This window comes from Lampris incognitus, chromosome 1 (genome assembly GCF_029633865.1).
Source record: "Lampris incognitus isolate fLamInc1 chromosome 1, fLamInc1.hap2, whole genome shotgun sequence".
NCBI lineage: Eukaryota > Metazoa > Chordata > Actinopteri > Lampriformes > Lampridae > Lampris > Lampris incognitus.
This window is the reverse complement of record NC_079211.1, coordinates 138997030-139018587: the sequence shown is the minus strand read 5'-3', so window position 1 is coordinate 139018587 and position 21558 is coordinate 138997030. Positions and strand designations below refer to the sequence as shown.

At 45.3% G+C, this 21558-nt stretch overlaps 1 protein-coding gene across 1 annotated transcript in view; it reads left to right on the top strand.

The window, feature by feature from the left end:
• The first annotated feature begins 9541 nt into the window (after window positions 1-9541).
• Window positions 9542-21558, top strand: part of mctp1a (multiple C2 domains, transmembrane 1a) — a 272017-nt gene continuing 260000 nt past the window's right edge. The window contains exon 1 of the mRNA XM_056296158.1: window positions 9542-10090. Coding sequence (XP_056152133.1) covers window positions 9542-10090 — 549 coding nt within the window. The remainder of the gene's footprint in view (window positions 10091-21558) is intronic.

Genomic DNA, 21558 nt, shown 5'->3' with positions numbered 1-21558 from the left:
TTCACGGATGACATTGTGATCTGTAGTGAGAATAGGGTGCCGCTGGAGGAGAGGCTGGAGAGGTGGAGGTATGCACTGAAGAGAAGAGGAAAGAGAGTCAGTAGGAGCAAGATGGAATCCATATGCGTGAATGAGAGGGAGAACAGTGAAATGGTGAGGACGCAAGGAGTAGAGGTGATGAAGGCGTATGAGTTTAAATACTTGGGGTCAACTGTTCAAAGTAATGGGGAGTGTGGAAGAGAGTTAAAGAAGAGAGTGCAGGCAGGGTGGAGTGGGTGAAGAAGTGTCAGGAGTGATTTGGGACAGAAGGGTACCAGCAAGGGTTAAAGGGAAGGTTTACAAGATGGTAGTGAGACCAGCTATGTTATATGGTTTGGAGACAGTGGCACTGATGAAAAGATGGGAAGTGGAGCTGGAGGTGGCAGAGTTGAAGATGCTACGATTTTCATTGGGAGTGACGAAGAAGGACAGGATTAAGAACGAGTATATTAGAGGGACTGCTCAGGTTGGATGGTTTGGAGACAAAGCAAGAGAGGCAAGATTGAGATGGTTTGGACATGTGTGGAGGAGAGATGCTGGGTATATTGGGAGAAGGATGCTGATTATGGAGCTGCCAGGGAAGAGGAAAAGTGGAAGGCCAAAGAGGAGGTTTATGGATGTGGTGAGGGAGGACATGCAGGTGGCTGGTGTGACAGAGGAAGATGCAGAGGACAGGAAGAGATGAAAAAGGATGATCCGCTGTGGCTACCCCTTATGGGAGCAGCCGAAAGTAGTAATCAGTGATGACACTTTGGTGTAAAGATTCACCATAAAGGATAGGTTAGATTTCCTGTCTTGGCCCTCTCAGGCCTGTGATCATTTTTGTTCCCTGGCTGCTCTTACACATCATCTGTATAATGTGAAAATATGGTGCGGGCAAAGTCGTCACTGTCTGACGCTATTGGAAAGAACCAGAAATTGAAAGATGTCCCGCCACGCCCATCTACATTATCTTTGCATGGACAATCACTTGGGCTCATTTCAATTTGTCAGACTCTACGAACCCAGCATCATTAAGATGTGCCCTTGGCTGATAATGGAAGTAAATAGTGAGCCCTGGGATGACAGGTTCATTGAATATCAAATCTGGCTCTGTGAGTATTCTTTTCACACCTTGTTACCAGTGCAAACGTTAACGGTCAGGGACTATTTTAGCTGATAGGAGCTCCTGTAATACTATCAGATAGGGAAAATGCTATTTAAATTGTCCTCTGGCATTGGACTAATATGTATTTTGTCATATACGTACCTTGGTTGCATAGGCCAGTCAACACGCAGATTAAGCCAAAACACTTGATTTGTCTAATAAATCAAATTTCCACTACTGTGCAGCTATCCAATAAATCCTGTTTATGTGATTGGTGGAATGCATTTTCAAGAAGAAGAAGAAGAAGAAAGCCACTTTATTTTGTCATTGTATCCTTACAATGAAATGTGTTCTCTGCATTTAACCCATCTTATTGTATAGGAGCAGTGGGCAGCTGCAGCACCTGGGGACCAGCTCCCGTTTGTCTTTCCGTTGCCTTGCTCAGGGGCACAGACAGGAGTATTAACCCTAACATGCATGTCTTTTTTGATGGTGGGAGGAAACCGGAGCACTCCGAGGAAACCCAGGGAGAACATGCAAACTCCACACAGAAAAGACCTGGGATGGCCTGGGGTTCGAACCCAGGATCTTCTTGCTATGAGGTAACAGTGCTAACCACTGGGCCACCATAAGCACTAATGTATTTTGATAACATTCACAAAAATGTATAGAAAATGGTATATAAGCGGTTGATGCGATCTGGGGGACTTTACTCAAGCACTGCGCTATTCTGTCAACTGTTGTCAAATCAGTTGTGTGTGTGTGTGTGTGTGTGTGTGTGTGTAAGAGAGAGAGAGAGAGAGAGAGAGAGAGAGAGAGAGAGAGAGAGAGAGAGAGAGATTAAAAGACAAGGGGGAAGGGAGATTGAATGAGAAAGAGAGAAGTGGGAGGAAAATTATATGGATAAAAGGAAAAGCCTAGCTAAAGAGACGGTAAGAACAAAACAAAAATAAAAAAACATACTACCACAACTCCACTCTGGCTTCATCCAGCAGATAACTGATGAGTGAATCTAGAGGCACCAGCATACTTAACTACAGGCCATTAATCTATTACGTAGATGATTTGCCTCATAAATGCACTGTCTCTGCTTCTCCCCACTCACACACATACACACACACACACACACACACTCGTACCTAATTTTTCTCCTTGACCTTAACCATTCTCCCCTCTCCCACTCACCCTCAAACACACACACATACATACGCACTCACACTCGTACCTCACTTACTTTTCTCCACAACCTTAACCGTTCGCTCACATTCGCTTACCTGTATTTCCACGCCCCCCCCACTTTTTTTAATTTTGGGGTGAAATTTCCTTTTGAATGTTGTATACGTGTTGCTATGTGCTGCACAAAGATGAATAAGTGTAAATTGCCTGGTTATGGAAGCGCTAGCTGCAGATAAGGACAAATCCTTTCGCCATCTAACAAAGCATTTATCCACCCAAAAGGCCAATGGGAACCAGATGAGATGCTCTCCCCTTGTTTTCATGCCCTCAGGTCCTCAGTAAACCAAATCTCACAATGACCTCATGTCCCCCATGCGTGCTGTGTCACCCTGCCTCGTGCTATTTTGAATTACGGATTAATTTAATCAAGGTGAATCGCAGCTCTTTTAGAGGTGGCTAGTGGTTTGCAATCTTATTTCCGCCCTATTCACATCCCATACCATCTCTCTTCAGGGAGATAAAAGTATACGATGTCATGGAAGGTACAGAAGAACCATGGGGTATTGGGAATATGAAGACAACAGGCAAAATATTATTATGGTTGAAAAAAAAATAAAACCATCAAGGAATAACAAGGTACCTTTGTCGTTGTGATTGGGGGTTGACTTTATTGACATATTTCTTACTGTTAGAGAGGGATCATCTGGAACAGGACAAGGAGATTTTGGTGAGAAGCTTTTTTTTTTGTCGACTCTAAGATAATTTCCTCTTGTTCTTAAGAGACACGCTGAATTTTGTCTCTCATCTCATCATCAGCCGCTTCTCCGGGGTCGGGTCGCGGTGGCAGCAAGCTAAGCAGCGCCCTCCAGCTCCTGCTGGGGGATTCCAAGGCGTTCCCAGGCCAGATTGGACATGTAGTCCCTCCAGCGAGTTCTGGGTCTACCCCGGGGTCTCCTCTCAGTTGGACGTGCCCAGAAAACCGCAAAAGGAAGGCGCCCAGGAGGCATCCTAATCAAATGCCCAAAACGCCTCAACTGGCTCCTTTCGACGCGAAGGAGCAGTGGCTCTACTCTGAGCTCCCTCCAGATGTCTGAGCTCCTCACCCTATCACTAAGGCTGAGCCCAGTCACCCTATGGAGGAAACTCATTTCAGCCACTTGTATCCGTGATCTCACCCCTTTGGTTACTACCCAAAGCGCATGACCATAGGTGAGGGTTAGAATGAAGACTGGTAAATTGAGAGCTTTGCCTTCCAGCTCAGCTCCCTCTTCACTGTGTGTTGACTGACTTTTGTAATAAATTGAATTCATTATCATAGTTACCTTTCATATAGTCTAAATCAAATAATAAAGTGTACCCATACACTTGGGGTACCGTTTACGTGAACATAGATGTTTAGGGGTACACTAAAGGATGACAAATGGTGGCGTGAATTCATGTTTGCAGTGGCCTCAGCCAGTACCATCCATGTAGTGTCTTTGTCCACATTTGCGTTTAAGTTTTGTCTTCGTTTGATGGCTGGGAGAGCTGGCGCTGGATCGGCTGGGAGAATTTGGTCTGCTGCATGTTGTGGGCTTAGGGACCTCGGCCCTGCCTGGAGCTGCGACCGAGGAGGAAACACCGAGGGCGGTTTAACAGGACGCGGAAGCGGGCAGGCTAAGCTAACTGCTAGCCCATGCAGACCAGCAGTTCCGATAGTCATCCTGGCTGGCGTTCGTTCCCTTTGACAATGATTTTTTTTTTTTTAGTTTGCATATGTGTGTTAGTTTAGTTAGTATGTGTGTCCGTGAAGTTCTTGTAGCTTCTGGATATAGGTTTGTGTCTTTGTGTTGCACTGCTGTGGGCTGGGGGAAACGATATCTGGTGAAATGACCAAGTGTTCCCTCATTCCTGATTCCTGATCCATAGCCTCTGGTAGAGAGCCTTTACAATATATGCTTTCGATTATATCTTTCGACATTTTCTTGACTGAAAATGATAATCATGTTTGAAAAGCGAAGATTGATTTTGGAAATACTCGCAGACCACCGCTGTTTCTTGGCTGGCTCTTACGTTTGCACTCGTCACTTGGCATGTGAATGACGTGAGATTGATCTTTATATACTGGGGCAAGCTTCAGTCAGCAAACCAGGAAATCAGCAGAGCTCACTTACAGCTTTCATGAACAGTAACTCAACTGAAACACCAGGGCATATTTGGAAACTTTACATTTGTGATCCTGGGCAAAAGAAAAGGGAAAAAAAAGCTATGCTTTTGGCAGAAAAGTATAGCTATTTGGCCCAGAATCACTCTCAAAACAGATAACAAATGAGGTGAGACATTTTTCCTACGTTGATGTGGATGGCTTGGCAAACTGACAAATGTTTTACAGGGGTAAAATATTATTTTGTTCTTTTATTTCACAATGTCTTGAGAAGTTAAATAATGTTTTATTTCAACATTTAAGTTTTACTCTGTGCCATAAAAGAAATATTGGAATGTGTTTGGCGGTTCAACTCCCCCAATCAACACGACTTCACGGTCAATATGGACTATTCAAGAGCTCTTAAATATTTATATTAATTTATATTAATTAAGTGTCCATTGCCAAAGGCTGTCTTCAAATACACAGGACCTGATGTTAAAATCCAAAGTGCCAGGGGCGTCCGGGTAGCGTAGCGGTTTATTCTGTTGCCTACCAACACAGGGATCATTGGTTCGAATCCCTGTGTTACCTCCGGCTTGGTCGGGTGTCCCTACAGACACAATTGGCTGTGTCTGCGGGTGGGAAGCTGTATGTGGGTGTGTGTCCTGGTTGCTGCACTAGCGCCTCCCCTGGTTGGTCAGGGCGCCTGTCCTGGGGGAGGGGAAACTAGGGGGAATAGCATGATCCTCCTACGTGCTAAATCCCCCTGGTGAAACTCCTCACATTCAGGTGGAAAGACGTGACTGGTGACTCCACATGTATCGGAGGAGGTATGTGATAGTCTGCAGCCCTCCCCGGATTGACAGAGGAGGTGGAGCAGCGACCGGGATGGCTCGGAAGAGTGGGGTGATTGGCCAAGTACAATTGGGAAGAAGGGGGGGGGGGTAAAAAAAATCCAAAGTGCCACCTCTTAAACTCCCATGCTCCTGGTAGTGGTGGAGGTCTTAAGCACTGACCTACACTAGTCCGATGTCAAGAAAGGCTAGGCAGACACGTCATTGGGGTTGTCAAGTAGGCTCCTACTTTCATGAACGTTTCACTGACCAGGCCCACAACATCTCCAGTAGGCTCAGTGGTGAGGTCTGGTGTCCCAGAACCACCTCCTCTACATCTGCTTAACCAGTTTATTTGGGAGACCAGGTGGGGTCTTTCCTCTTCAGCCAGAGCCACTGGCTACTCCACTCAAACCTTTGAACACTCAAACTCAAACCTTTGAGTTTTCCTTCATGGCCTGGTGTAGGGCTTGTCTGCTGATCCCCAGGTCCCTCGTCAGCCTTACAGTTGATGTTGCCATGAAGCCTCGACATCCAACTTCTACAGGGCAGATCTTTGCTCTCCACCCCATTGTTCTGCCATCCGCTGCACGCTCTGTATATTGCAGTTTATTTCTTTCGAAAGCTTCCTTCCTGCACAGCAGCTTCCCAAGGGACTGAGCTCCACAAAGTACACCATGCAACTGAGAGTTGGACCACAGGACCAGTTCAGGCCTCGGGTTGGTGATGGCTATCTCTGATGGAACCATAAGATGTTGGCCTATGTCCACCAGCATCTGCCAGTCCTGGGCTGCCTCCAGTTGTCCAAACCTGGCCCTTGGTGGAATCTTCCTTTGCCTTTCTTCCCCTTCTTGAACAAAGTTAATTGGCAAACCTGGCTGGCATAACTGGGCTGGTTTTTCTGGGTGGCAAGGCATTGTTGGTTGTTCTCCCGCTTTCCAGAGTCGCTGCCAGGCGCTTGAGCACTTGATTGTGCTCGAGTGTACCATCCTTGGGAGAGGCTCACTTTATACCCAGTGGGGATGTGTCTAAGTGTAGCGTGTGTTGAACACAGGGGGCATGATGGATCTTCACCCAGCCATTGGTTGAGATTTTTGGGGGTAGGAAGGACATCGTAGGTTGCTTGAATGAGGAAACTGCTTGACTCCATCTGCCACATGTCCTTCCAGCTGATCTTACATTTTTCCACTCTTCCATCTCATCCACTGGCCCTGTTAAGCTTGCGACAGTCTTGGCACACCTACTCGACTCCTCCTGTCGGCGGATTTCGGCCACAACCAACTTTCACCACATTAGTAAGGATGCCTTGTTCCACAAAGGTCCATTTCTACTGAGCCCCAAGCCACTTCTTCCATGTTGGACTTGGCCCACCATGTCGCCATGGTGGAGAGCAGATTTGGCCTGCTGTGCCACATTCCTAGCTGTCCATTTCTTTCCTGTTGCCAGGAAAACAGCACAAAAACAAAAGCTCTTAGGTGCTGGAGCTGCCTCATGAAGATATGTTAAATGTGGAGCGCTCTTAATGCAGCGGAACGCAGTGTGAAAAGCCTGTTAAACTACAAACACACTTTTGCTTAAGTGGTACATTATCTGACTAAAATGTTCCTGTGGTCAGATGAAATAATTTCAGTTTGTCATGCATAATGAGTTGTGGGAGGGAAAGAAACATATTGGAACAAAGCAGCGACGTACAGATGAGACTGGAAGGTTGCTGGATCCAGCTCCGTTTCCAGACTAAGAAAATCTTAACAAAAAAAGATATCCCCCCATGACAATAGCTTTTAAGATGTCCCTGCAAATCACTAAAATCAAATTAATATAAATGAAGTTGCCTGGCGGCAAATGATAGCAGGCCACGGTCAAACTATGACTGAGTTTTGGTGGAGCATTTCTAAAGGCTTAACTAAATAAAAAGAGAGTAAGTGCAGCAGCTTGGCCATTTGTGATTCTGTTTCAATGATAAGCTCATTGTTCGATCCCTGACTACCGAGCCGTGCACAGCAAATATGCAGTGTGCAATACATAGTGTGCCTTCCGTGTTAGCTAAACTTCATTGAATAGTTTCTTTTTCCCAGACTGAATGAATTATGAGTGGTATGATTCATACACTAGCGTGAAAAATAGCTGTGTAAAGTTCTGTCACTTCAACAATATTCACACTGTATTTGCATACTGTATGACTCAAGTTCATTTCTGAGTAGTGCCACTGAGTAAGAGGGGAGAAATGGGATCAAGTGATCATGAAGTGTTGTGCCTGTGCATATGTATGCTTGTGTTTGCTGTTTTGCGTATTCATTTGTGTGTGTGCAAGCACGTCTGTGGGACTGTGTGAGACTGGTGCTCAGACCCACGAGCTATGGATTAATCTGCTGTCAACATGGTCGCTCAGAGTAAAGGCCTGCTCAGTGCAGACTCATCAGTTATCTTTGCCAGCATGCCAATCCAATAGAAAAGCCAGCCATAGCTTAAAGGAATTGTTTGGCACAAATGAGCAGTCCTCATTTACTTAACTGACCAGGGATTTCAGGACAGGCATACGTTTACGAAGTCATGTCTCATTTCTTAAACTGATTATCAAATGCATTATTGATCAACTGCTGATATAATAAAAAATTATTATTTAAAAGTAATGAGTCTTGAATTTCTGTAGAATTGATTCCTTGATTGTCCAGGTCAGAACATTAATATCATGACTTTAGGATATTGAATGATTACCCATATTACAGTTAGAGTTATGACAAGGTTTGTTATAATGCTATAATGCACTGCACATCAGTTATGTGTGATTAGCTTGGCGTTAGGCCACTGGACCTGACAGGTGACTACCCTGTTCTCCACATCAGAGAGATCAAGATCCCAGTCCCCCAACTGAAAGCCTATCGGTATTCAAGCATACCTTTACTGGTACCACGTGTACCGTCATCCTTTGTACATAACTCCACATGCAGGTCGTCGGACTGCCGGCAGTCAGATGGGACGAAAATGATGAGTTCATGTTTACCTTTGTGCTTCACTTAGACTGTATTACATTTCTCGTTAGGAACAGGCAAGGGTGAGCTGTGACCTCTGTTCTGTGTGTGTGTGTGTCTGTGTGTGTGTGTGTGTGTGTCTGTGTGTCTGTGTCTGTGTGCGCACGTGCTTTACAGAGTGAGAAAATGTGACGCACAGAGATACAGGCTGAAAAAATGCGCGCGCGCACACGCACGCACACACTCACGAGAAACGACTCCATCCTTGAAATGATCGTGCGCGTCCGTGTACACGCCTACATATGTATGTATATGTGTGTTTGTTTACGGTTATGTGTACGGGTGGTCCGGGGAGGGGGGGGTAATGAGTTATGCTGCTCTGCAGCAGCACAGCATCGGAACTGTGGATGAGACGCCTGTCCGCCTCGCCGCCGCTCGTGGGTGATAGATAACAAGCGTAACCTAAGTAACGCAGCGTCTCTGAGCGTCATCGCGGTGTAGAAGTGCTCAGAGGACTATAATGAGCCTTGCTCCCATCAGCACCACTATATTAACGTCTTCAAAACTTTATTTTAAAAAAGGCACGCCCCGGTTTATAGGTCGCTGATCTGAATTTTAAAGACGATGACAACCCATGCCTCTGTCTCCAAAGCCCTGTGAAAGAGAGAGAGAGAGAGAGGGGGGGGGGGATGGACTGTGCACATCTCAGGGGAAGTCACGTTGTAATCTGTGCCACACTAAAAGAAGAAAAAAAAGGGAGAGTAAATGTGACACAGTGTGGACTGTAAACAGTTCTGCAGCGCACTATGTGGCCCCATTATGCAACCTCCGATTATCCAGTTAACCGAGGAGGTTGACAAAGGCACGAGGCGCGTATAGCGTCCTTCGACCTTCATTTGAATACAACAATTAAAGGGGGGAAAAGTTGGCACAATTAGCCCCAGACTGGTTAAGCACACTGGACGGAGGGCGCACGAGGTTCCTACAACGGCTAATATGTGTAGGACAAATTAAACTGCGGAGAGGCATCGTGCAGATTATTATTGTTATTATTATTATTTGTGCACGCGGACGTAAGTGGCATTCACACAAAAAAAGAAAAAAGAAAGCCTACACACTCTTGCCCCGAAAGGCTCCGTGTTTTGAATGGTAGAGTAACACCCACTCCCCCCCCCCCCCCCCCCACCACCACCACACAGAGCAGCTTCCTCTTGGCACTAAATTGATTATCAGTGGAAGTGCTCCCGGGTTGCACCGTCAGTAGTACCGGTGACATCCACCCAGGCTGGCTGGCTGCTGCACGTGCATCACGATGGAGGAGAAAACAGCGAAGGACGCGAAGGCACACGAATCCCAGTCCTATCAGCGGAGGATGTGGAGACACTTCCAGGAGAGGACCAAGCCATGGCTGAGCCCCAAACTGGGCTCCGAACGACGCGGCACCGGCGGCACCGGCGGCGGCGGCGCGGAGGGGAGCAAAAAGGAGTCGGGTCTGTGGATGTTTAAAAGGAAAAAGAAACAGTTGGACCGGGTGTTTTCGTCCTCCCAGCCCAACCTGTGCTGCTCGACTCCTCCGGCGCCTCTCGAGGGAGACGGCTCTCTGGGAAATGAGTCGGACCCCGGCAGCAGCGGCGGGGGGGCGACCTCGCAGCAGCGGCAGCAGCAGCAGCAGCAGCAGCGGCCGGGGGCAGCGGCGGCCGGGGCCACCGGCAGTCCCAAGCTGGCCGTGTCTCAGCTCATCATGTCGCACCAGAAAAGCTCCTCTCTCGGCTCCGCTTGCTTCGAGAAGCTGGTGGTGGGTCCGGCGGCGGCGGCGGCGGTTGGTGAGGAGGAGCAGCTCCGCAAGAACGCCAGTGATTCCGTGAGTCGACGCCTGTGGTCAAACAAACGTGTGTGATGTGTGTAAAACAAAAAAGAAAAAAGAAAAAAGAAAGGGGGGTAAATTAATGCTTGCCCCCCCTTGTTCTGCTCGAGTCAGAATGGCCCGTTTTAGATCAACAGCTGCAAACCATAAATATTGTTAATACCAATTAGTGAGATGAAGATAGGATTGGGTAGTCTTAAATAAATAAATAAATAAATATATTTTTTTATTTTTGCAATTGTATGAGGTCCTAAGGTGGCTACTAGGTCAGTGTGACCGAAGACAAGACCACTCATTGCTATGTAGTGACTAGGACAACGAGGGCTAAAATCCTGAAGTGGGCTAGACTGTATTGAAAGGGGCAAGTTTGGTAAGTGGTGGTGGTGTTGGTGTTGTGTTACCGGATGTGTCATCATGCAGTTTATGATGATCTTTGTGTGAGGCTCTGAGAACAATAAACGCCAACCTGCATGTTTTTGATATAGGTAACAGTCAAGCCCCCCATCCACCCACCCCACACACACACATACACACACATGCACACACACGCATGGACATGTATGCACTTATGAACACACACACACAAACACACACACACACACACACACACACACACCACCACCACCACGTTTCGTATCACGCAGTATTTGAGGAGAGATTACACAAATGTGATAGGATTTATTCTAGACTACACTGGATTACAGCAGATCAGATTCTCTGTTATTGTGCCACATAATCTAGATATTAGTACTGATTGGCTCACAACCCCTTCGTTCCCCCACATACTGGGAAATTCGTCTTTCTCGCTATGGTGCCCTTGCCTTTGGACGAATGATGAGGCGGCCAAGTCAGACCCGGGCTAACCATGTGTTACCCTCTCATGACAAGCATTTAGTAGCCCAAGATGTGAGATTAGGTAGAATGAGGTGAAACAATGCTAGATGAGATTGGATGAAATGAGGTCAGCTCCCTTCCATTATTTTGCAAGGGAAACAACGTTATATCAAAGAAGGCGGATGTGACGTTATATGTGACGTTATATCAGAGAAGGCGGATAAAATACACACCAGTACTCACTGTGAGACAACAGCAAAAACACGGCGATAACATCAATGCTAGAAACTGGAAAAAATATAATAGCCAATAGATATTTCTTGGTCTGTGAATGAGTCTTTGCACAAATGCACGTGCGTGGACACATTTAGCTCTTGTTTCACCAGGGGGACCCTAACCCTAATTTGCTACGTCCCCCTGGTGAAACTCCTCACTGTCAGGTGAAAAGAAGCGGCTGGCGACTCCACATGTGTCAGAGGAGGCATGTGGTAGTCTGCAGCCCTCCCCGGATCGGCAGAGGGGCTGGAGCAGAGATTGGGACGGCTCAGAAGAGTGGGGTAATTAGCCGGATACAATTGGGGAGGGAAAAAAGGGGGAGGGGGGGGATCAGACTTTTACTTGACTTTCATTAATTAATTAATTAGAATTAGAATCAGAATCATGTTTATTGGCCATGTCGGTTTGCACACATGGGATTTGACTCCAATTTTGTGGCTCACACAGTGTACTTAACATAGAATAACAACATTACAACACAACAATTTCCAGATATTAAAGTCACTATAGTCATTATGATGATCAAGTATCGCCGTAATTCAGGGAGCCTCGATAATTTCACATCACCGAAGTGATTCGGAGCATTCAGCCCTAAGACGACACTTTATTATTGAAATAAGAACTTATGGAGGATAACAAATAAAAGAGTACTTTCACATTATTATTTGAAGAATAAACGTGTGCGGGGAGGGATTATTACTAAATTCTCATTTGTGTCATTTCACTATCTTTAAACAAAGTTGACTTTTTGCCACTTGTTGGGCATTACAGTTTGTTCAATGACGTGTGTGTGTGTGCAACATGGGGGAGAATACGCTTAAAATAGCCAATTCTTAGTCAAAACATTGTGAAGAGTTGGATCTGGGTTATCTTCATCATTAGCTAGGCGTATATCATTGCAACCTCCACTTGTTCTCATACCTTAGCTGCTAGCATTTCTAAATACGCCTACAGTGCGTGCTCGATCTCTGTCATCTCATGCATCTGAAATGTTCTTTTGTCTGTTCTAGTCTGGTATCCTACCCTTTAATGAGAGGGTTTATTTGGAGCATCGTCTCAAGTCATCCGTGCAAAGTTACATGCTCATTATGTTTCTAAAACGGCAAATGCCGCCACATTCCAACAGGGATTTTTCCTGGTTAGTCTTCATTTTAATTTCACACAGTGGATTTAGTGTTGTAGTTTCCTTCGGGAAACTGGCATGTCTCGTGTCACAACCGCTGCTCTTTATATATCGGCCTTCACAATTTTGCTTCTCCTGTTGCCTTTTCTCTGCTGTAATGTGCGAAATGATCTTCATCATAATTCATGCCCGGTGACCCTGAGTAAGGATAAGCAGTTCAGATAATGAATGAAGGAATGAATCACTCGTTCCCCAAAAGCATTTCTAAAAGCAGACTGAGCTCCAGAAAGTGAACATTGGCCTCCATATTTTTCAATCAATTGTTTCAACCAAGGCGGCACGGTGGCGCAGTGGTTAGCGTGGTCGCCTTACAGCAAGAAGGTCCTGGGTTCGAGCCTCGGGGTAGTCCGACCTTGGGGGTCGTCCCGGGTCGTCCTCTGTGTGGAGTTTGCATGTTCTCCCCGTGTCTGTGTGGGTTTCCTCTGGTGGCTCTGGTTTCCTCCCACAGTCCAAAGACATGTAGATCAGGTGAATTGGCCATACTAAATTGTCCCTAGGCATAAATGTGTGTGTGTGGATATATATATATATATATATATATATATATATATATATATATATATATATATATATATATATATCTGGAATAGACTCTAGCATCCCCGTGAACCTGAGAGCAAGATAAGCAGTTCAGATAATGGATGTACGTTTCAACCAATCAATTGATCAATCGATCAATCAATCAAGCAAAGAATCAATTAAGCAAGTAATCAATCAATCAGGTGTCTATCCATGGAGCCATTGAGACATCCATCCGTCAGTCAGTCAAACTTAGTTTATACAGCACATTACATGAGAATGCAATGCAGTGTGCTTTAAGATGAAAATAAGGTTGTGATAAAACAAGAAAACAGATAGACAAATCTGACCAAGCAGATGTTATCGGTAGGTAGATGTCGCGCTCATCTGGGGGTCAGTGATCCTGCCGCTTCTGGGACCCGAACCCCATTCTGGGACTCTTAATCCAGTTCTGTTTGGGCAGGTCCCGAATCCTCCTGACATCAGCTGTGGTGGGCCTGAACCCATTCACTCGCTTTCTGCAACGACAACTCAACTCAAAACTTTAATGCGGACTCAGGGTCCATAACAGAAAAAGACAAGGTAAAAACAAAAAAAAAACGAGAAAAAAAGAAGAAAGCCATAAAAGATAAGAACCATTGGTAAAAGATAAGAGTAAACACAATAAAATAGCATAAAAGGAACAAATCAGTGTCTAACAAGGAGGCAGCTATACCAGTGGTCCCACTGCCGGGACTGGTAGCATGAGGAACTGAATCTTATATTAGTTAAACTCATGATGATTACAATATCAGTCATAAATTTATACATTAGATTTCTTAGAAGAGCCTGAAAGGTATTGATTCCTGCAGCCACAAACATTTCACTTGCACTACACCATCTAGGTCTTCTTAGCAGTATTCTCTTTGCATCGTTATAAGCCACTCGAAGCCTCTGTAAGCTTGCTTTTTTTGTAGTTTGACCACGGGTGGGCAATATAAAGTGGTGTACAATATACTCTGAACAGAGACATCTTCACACTAACTGAACACATACCAAACTTGTGTGAGCGAGTGCGGCATTGCCTCTAAATATCATCATCGTCCGTCATTTGTTCAGTAATATAGTGTCCAAGACATTTCACCATATTACATACTCCAAGATTATTATCAGACGATTTAAAATCAGGAAATTTTAGGTAAATGACCTCTTTGGTTTTGCAGATCATGGCAACACTCTTACTAGCATTGTGTTCATGCTCCACACCATACACAGAACATAGTATATTAACGAGCTGCTGGAGACCAGCGGTACAGGGACTAGGGATGACAAGGTCATCCGCATACATAATATGGTTCACCAGGGTATTACCCATCATGCACCAGTGCTAGAGGCTTTCAGCTGCTTGGACAAATCATCAATATAGAGATTGTAGAGAACTGGAATTTCAATCACCACTGACAATCAATATGTTTTCTTTCCCCTGGGACTCGAATCCAGTTCTTTTTCGGTTGGAATCGAACCCCCGGTTCTGGGACTCTTAAACCACTTCTGTTTAGACAGGACTCAAAACCCATAACATCGGCCGTGGCGAGCCATGAACCCGCTAAGTTGCTTAATATTTAAGATCACGTACCCAGTTTGAGTCCGGTGCAAATCACCACCGAGAAACCACTTAGGGGGTTTTATAAAATGCTACCCTTACCCTTATATTTTAAGCACAATCTTCCATGCACAGGGTGAGGAAACCACTTGAAATATTAATAAAACGCCTTCTTAGAGGCAACACCAAGCGACGAAACTCTGCCCCCGCCGCAGACTGCTTTCCAGGCCCGTGCAAGATAACTGGAGCTGCCAAGTGTGTGGCCTACATGTATGTATGTAGGGTAGGACTGTCATACTACCAACTTTGATGGGTTTTAGACTCCTTGTTGGCTACTTGAGCCTCTCTGGGTGCTGTTCTGCCAGTAGCACACCCTAATGGATGTAATAAATCATTCTGGTTTTGCGGACTAAAGAGTTTTAACGGCACTACAATTTTCACTTAATGCATTGTGCCTCATTCCTGCCAGGGGCTTGAGCATAAAAGCAGATTTCGGTTTAAGCCCTGTTTCTTTGTTCATACTCTTCCTGCTCTTTATTTGCGCTGAAAAAGGTGTTGTCATATCTTGCACACTGCACTGCTAATTTTCATTTCTTCTCTGTTTTAGTTATCAGTCTAAATCCCTATGATTTTAGTCTGGTTCTCGAAGCTCCGTTTCCAGCGCTCGCTCATGATCTCCTCCTCTGTGCTCAGCTCATATGGAGCATTTTAAAATATTTAACATGCATGAAATAGTGAAGGAGGTTTTTGTGTCACCTAGACTAGGCCGCACGAAGTCTAATGCTCCAAAATGGCAAATGTAAAATATAGCTGATGGACGTTCCCATTCAAGGCACGGATGTGCGAGCAACTCAAATAACAGTGTTTGTGTGAAATAGTCGAATATCTTGTAAATGTCTGGTTTTTGTGATAAGGTTTGACTGCCCAAAGGCTACATTCTTTTACATAATTTAGATTATTTGTTAGTTTGCAGTTCGTGTGATACAATTTTAATTGACTGACGGCTGAGGATAGTTAGTATTGCATCATCATTTTGCAGGGGACCGGCCTGCATGCAGGGAAGAGGTGACAGCTTGGTTTAGCAATAAATGAGGCAAAGGTTGAATGGGAAACCCCGGTTCCCAATGGAAACTCGAAATAGATTATGGGTTCGAATGCTTAGATGAGGTAAGAGTGGTAGCGGGATGTGCAAGACTATGAGGGACGGAAGTCAATTAAGTTTGGTTGCTGGAAAAGCAGAAATAAGGGGGGGGGAAGTCAGGTTCAGTTGCAGGCGAGGGATGAGGTAAAAACTGTTGTGGTTCACCACTGTGTGAGATTTGAGCTGTAGACCAGTTGATAAAACCGATCGGTCCTCCAGAAACAACCGTGACTATTCTACATGAATATAAAGATGGTTTTAGTCTTCACTAATGTAGTGTTTATAGATTGAGCTGTGCCTATAGGTGTGATGCCCCCTATAGGTAAAAAGTGGCTTATTTTGGTCTGATATCTGGGTTGAGTCACTACTAACAAAACAGCCTTGCGGTCCTGTTTTGGAAGTGTCCCGACGGTCGCATAAATAAAGATGTATTGTTATTGCTCACAGCCCTGGGGACATGGGACACCGGTATCCACTGCTATGCACATGACGGATTGCTGAAGTTATCTGAGCACCAAGAACTGGGGAAAAACACATTTTCACATCGGTTCAAGTATGACTGACACCATTTGGAAAAGCTGACAGTTTTTGGCTTTCACTTTCTGATTGAGTGCCAGGTTTCCTTCCACACCACACGCAGGTTTCCTGCCTCACAATCTTGTTATGGCTGCCAAAACTAAACTCCATGCAATGGAAATGATCTTGTATGAGGACAAGGGATCTTAGCAACCGATGAGTGGAAACCAGTCCCGATAATAGGTGTCTTGTCAGTGTCATCAACATTGAGGATATTAAATCAAGTTGCCCCCCCCTTTTTTTTCTCCTCCAATTGTACTTGGCCAATTACCCCACTCTTTCGAGGCGTCCCGATCTCTGCTCCACCCCCTCTGCTGATCCGGGGAGGGCTGCAGACTACCACATGCCTCCTCCGATACACGTGGAGTCGCCAGCAGCTTCTTTTCACGTGACAGTAAGGAGTTTCACCAGGGGGACGTAGTGCATAGGAGGATCTTGTTATTCCTCACAGCCCCCCCCCCCCCGAACAGATGCCCCGACCGACCAGAGGAGGTGCTAGTGCAGCGACCTGGACACATACCCACATCTGACTTCCCACCTGCAGACATGGCCAATTGTGCCTGTAGGGATGCCTGACCAAGGCGGAGGTAACACGGGGATTCGAACCGGCGATCCCCGTGTTGGTAGGCAACGGAATACACTGCCATGCCACCCGGACACCCCCAATCAGGATGTTTTAGTTTTAGTTCAGGCAGCAGACTACTGCGTTGTTGAGTCTCGGTCTCCTCAACAGAGACACAAAAATGAGACATTGACCTCTTGATCTGGTCTACAGTGAATCTGGGTGATGGATTTAGATTTCTTACGAGGCCTTCGACTAAATTGTTAATCCACGCAGTTGCTTCAACTCATTTTGGTGTATGTGGTCTGCAGCCTTCAGTGGTCATGTCATTGTCTTGTCTGCCCTTCTATGCTACTCTCACACTTTTCTGTGCAAGGTAAACTGTTCAGAGCTAAAGATATGAAAGGGAGACTATTCAGAGTATAAATGTAATAAAAACACAGGCCCAAACCAGACTTCATCATCGCAATCCACCAAGCATCAGATACTCAACAGCCCCACACCACATGTACCGCGAAACAAAATGTCAGTGATCCCCAAAATGTCATTCCTCATTTCTAACCTCGTCTTTTTTCTTCTTCTGCCATGCCTCTTCCTTGTGTGCTCGAGGTAAAAACTTTACCAGCGTTCTCCCCAGTTGTCTGTCCTCTGTCTGGGGTCTCCTCGTCGCTGATCCCGGTCTGAGCCTCTCAGACAGCAGCGCTGACACCCCTCAGAGGAGAGAGTCAGAGTCCGCTGAAGACATAATCAGAATCTGTCCAGGTCTGTCAGAGTAAGACAGGAACCCTGTCCTGTGACATTGTGTTCCCATCCATCATTGCTCGCTCCGGTCTCAGCCAGTGCTGCTGCTCACTCACACGAAACACCCAAGTGTGCACACACACGCACACCCACACACACACACACACACACACACACACACACACAGGTCTCTGCCACCTGACACGGAAACCTTTAAAACAAGGTTAAGCACGCACTAAAGTGTAGACAGTTAAATGACTCAGGAGCACCGTAGAGCCTCCCTAAACATCAGGAGCACACACACACACACACACACACACACACACACACACACACACACACACACACACACACACACACACACACACACACACACACACACACACACACACACACACACACACACACACAGAGTAGGAGGAAGCTCCTGTCCTACTTTCAGATCTGCCAGGAACCACCGCCTCTACCCTCCTCCTCTCTCCTGACAATGTCCCCAAACAACACATCTTTTTCCTGCACAGATAAAGGAGAACGGGTTGTGAACACACTCTCATCTGTTTTATACCCAGAGAGAGAGAGAGGAGGGCGAAGGGGGGGCACAGACAAAGCAGTCATTCTAGTAAAATGTTTCGGGTAATTTTGTTTGTGGGATCCAGGTTTGCCTCTGGAGTCAGTTCCAGGAGTTGGACGATGACTTATTTGGATATTTGTATCATGCTTATTATATAAGCCTTTGTTTTGTAACGGTGGTCATCACGTTTTGAGCTTTGCACAAAGCCCCAAAGCCGAATGACACATTTTCATTGTACTCAAAGTTTTTGTTTTGTTTTGTTTTGTTTTTTGCAGTGGGAGCAATTTGCTGCCATTGAATGTCATTGCAATTAAAAGGAACCAGTTATTTAAACCGACATGTTGTTAGCAGACAATTGGGTTTGAGACGGAGCCATCCTACACTCTACACACGACGGTGACTCAGTGTAAAGGAAGAGCAGGACAGAGCGGTCTGCCTTGCAAGGCTAGATAGAATAGATGGAGAAAAGGAATTTACCCATCTGACTCTACCCTGCCTGCCCACATGGTTTAATCATCCCTGAATGGACGGAAGCTCTAGCACTTCAAGAATTGGAGGATAAGGAAAATTAAATGTTGTCGCGTTATTCATGTGTGTGTGTGTGTGTGTGTGTGTGTGTGTGTGTGTCTGTGACAGAGATAGAAGAATGTCCAGATTATAGGTGACATCCAACAGTAAGCTGCCAAATGGCTTGTGTTCAAGAAAAGGCTAGTTAGTGTTTTCCGCTTTAAAAAAAAAAAGACAAGTTGAGTGCGACACAGTGTAGTTTGGTTGCATGAGAGCCCTAACAAAACTATTTCAGTTTATGTTCAGCTGCTTTCAACCCCTCTGCTTCTTCAGAATGTGTCAACCTTCCAACCGAGCGGCGACAGATTTACTAGGTGAGATGGATTTTGGGAAGATGAAAGCAGGGACGAACCAACACCATGCACTTAACATCTTTAGGCGACCATCGTCTTGTGCCTTTTATTTGTTTTTGTTTTTTTTATTCTTATCTCTATTTATAAACACATTTCTTACACAATTTCCCCACTGGGGATCATTTGAATATAATCAGTCAGTCCAAGGATGAACTTCTATTCATTTTTTATTAATGTTCAATGCATCCCGCCTTTTTTTTTTGCCCCCCCCCCCAATTATATTTGGCCAATTACCCCACTGTTCCGAGCTGTCCCGGTCACTGCTCCACCCCCTCTGCCAATCCGAGGAGGGCTGCAGACTACCACATGCCTCCTCCGATACATGTGGAGTCGCCAGCCCCTTCTTTTCACCTGACAGTGAGGTGCCCCCGTCTGACCAGAGGAGGCGCTAGTGCAGGTACCATGACACATACCCAGCTCTGGATTCCCACCTGCAGACACGGCCAATTGTGTCTGTAGGGACGCCCAACAAAGCCGGATGGGGATTCGAACCGGAGAGCCCCATGTTGGTAGGCAACGGAATAGACCACTACGCTACCTGGACGCCCCGTATCCAGCTTTTTGATATATTGGGTCTTAAAATGTTTCCTCCTCTACGGCGAGAGTCAATTTTACCTCTAAAAAAGTGCTCAGGCTCACCAACCAGGGATAGGGGCGAGCCAATGGGAAATATGGTGGAGAGGCAGCTATTCTTGGCGCAAATAGCCGCGGGAATAGCTGGCTACAAGATTAGCTGCAGTTCACATGGATGGGTTGTTAGGTAAATGCTGTGTAATTTATTTACTCGCTTCCACTTTTATCAGTCGTCCATGCAAAGAAAATTGCCGTGGACATTCATATGTCAAAGATGGAGAGAGATTGTCTGTGTATTCCTACAGTGTGTACACAATAATGCTGGTTCCCATTTAGGCCTACAAACCTGATTAGCCAGCACTATGCGACGAGATGAAGACATTTCTGCAATGCCCACTGCTCACTGAGTAACCCCTGCAGTTACCGCTCTCTGCTCCGCTCTGCCTCCCTCTCACTTGACAGCAACACCATCTGTCATTTGCTCTTTTTCCTCTTGGTGCTTGTTTGGCTGTTTTATGTGACAAAATTAATTTCTCTGTGCTCGGCGAGAGAATACATGCAGTACATGCGGCGCGTTTGGAATGGGGAGGACACTTTAGGATGGGGCGGGGATGAATAAATTTGTTTGTGTTTTGAGTTTTTTTGAGGGATAGGGTGGGAGTTGCACATGGTATACCATTAATGATGCCTAAAAATAACTTGAGGCCTCTAGAATAAACAATACACTATAAAGCCAAGTGTACTGGCTTCTCTATTTTGAAGAAAACTGACATTTCACTGAATAGTCTGCGTATTGATGAATTGCCCTGTTTTTTTGTGTTTTTTTGGGGGGGGGGGTTGACCAATCCAAATCTGTATCCAATCTCTCCTTGTGCTTTGTCCACCGCTGGCCTTGACATCTCCCTCTTCATCTTTATCATCAGCGATCAGCGCATAACAATAGGTTAGCATTTCACAGGCTGAGAAATAAAGATGCGCTTTCAAGGCATTGAATAATGCCCTCAAAATAGCTCTACTCTGTTCCTCTTTAGTTCACTGAGTTGGGCATGTTTGATGGGCCTCCTCCAGTTTTGCTCTTTACAACCCAAACGCCTCAAAATGCAAGAATATAATGCCAGTGCCTCAGGAACCCTTTACAGAAAAGTCTTAAAATCAATTTGATCCAGAAGATGAAATGCTGAAATTCACATTAAGGGTGCTACTTATATTCTCAGATGTCAGCACCAACACAACGGTTGTGTGTCTGTAGGAGACTTTCCCTTGACGTGTGTATTTTATTAACTGGTTATGATGTGCTATTGCAGATTTGAGAAAGATGTGAGCTGCTCATAAACACAGATGATGGAGCTTGTGCACATTGAAATGCAGTATACATAGTATATACTATATATATTTAATGGTTGAGAGATCAATTACTAGGCCAAGGGAGCTTTAGTAGCAGTAATCTGATGCTGTCTTTACACTGTTGGAAGATACTTTACCACTAATGTAATAATCTAACAAGCTGTATGGATTACATTTACACATGTCTGATTTTGGTGATGATCCGATCACCAGTGAAGCCAGATTTGATTTTATTTGACAGGGAAGTGGAATTACTACATGCCAATGTTAAGTAGATTGAAGACATTGTTGTGTGGCTGTATCTCAAGGGAAATAATCTGAGTAGCTTTTATTGCATCATTGTTTGTCATATTGTCATCTCTGGGGTTCTCTCAGGACTTGCTTTAATCACTTAAAACGCAGCTGTATAGATTGGTGGAGGAAGGGCGAGAGAGAATGGGCGAGGGAGAGAAAAGGAATTGCTGATTCTCAGGCATATTGTAGGCTGGGGATATAACAAACTAAGGAAGACAACATTAAACTAATTTAGAATGATGTGTCAAACCATATGAAGTCTCTCTTTATGGCTCCCCAAAGCAATCTGAAAAAAAAATAAAAAAAATAAAAGACTTTGGTTGAGATGTATGCCATTATAGTGTAATCC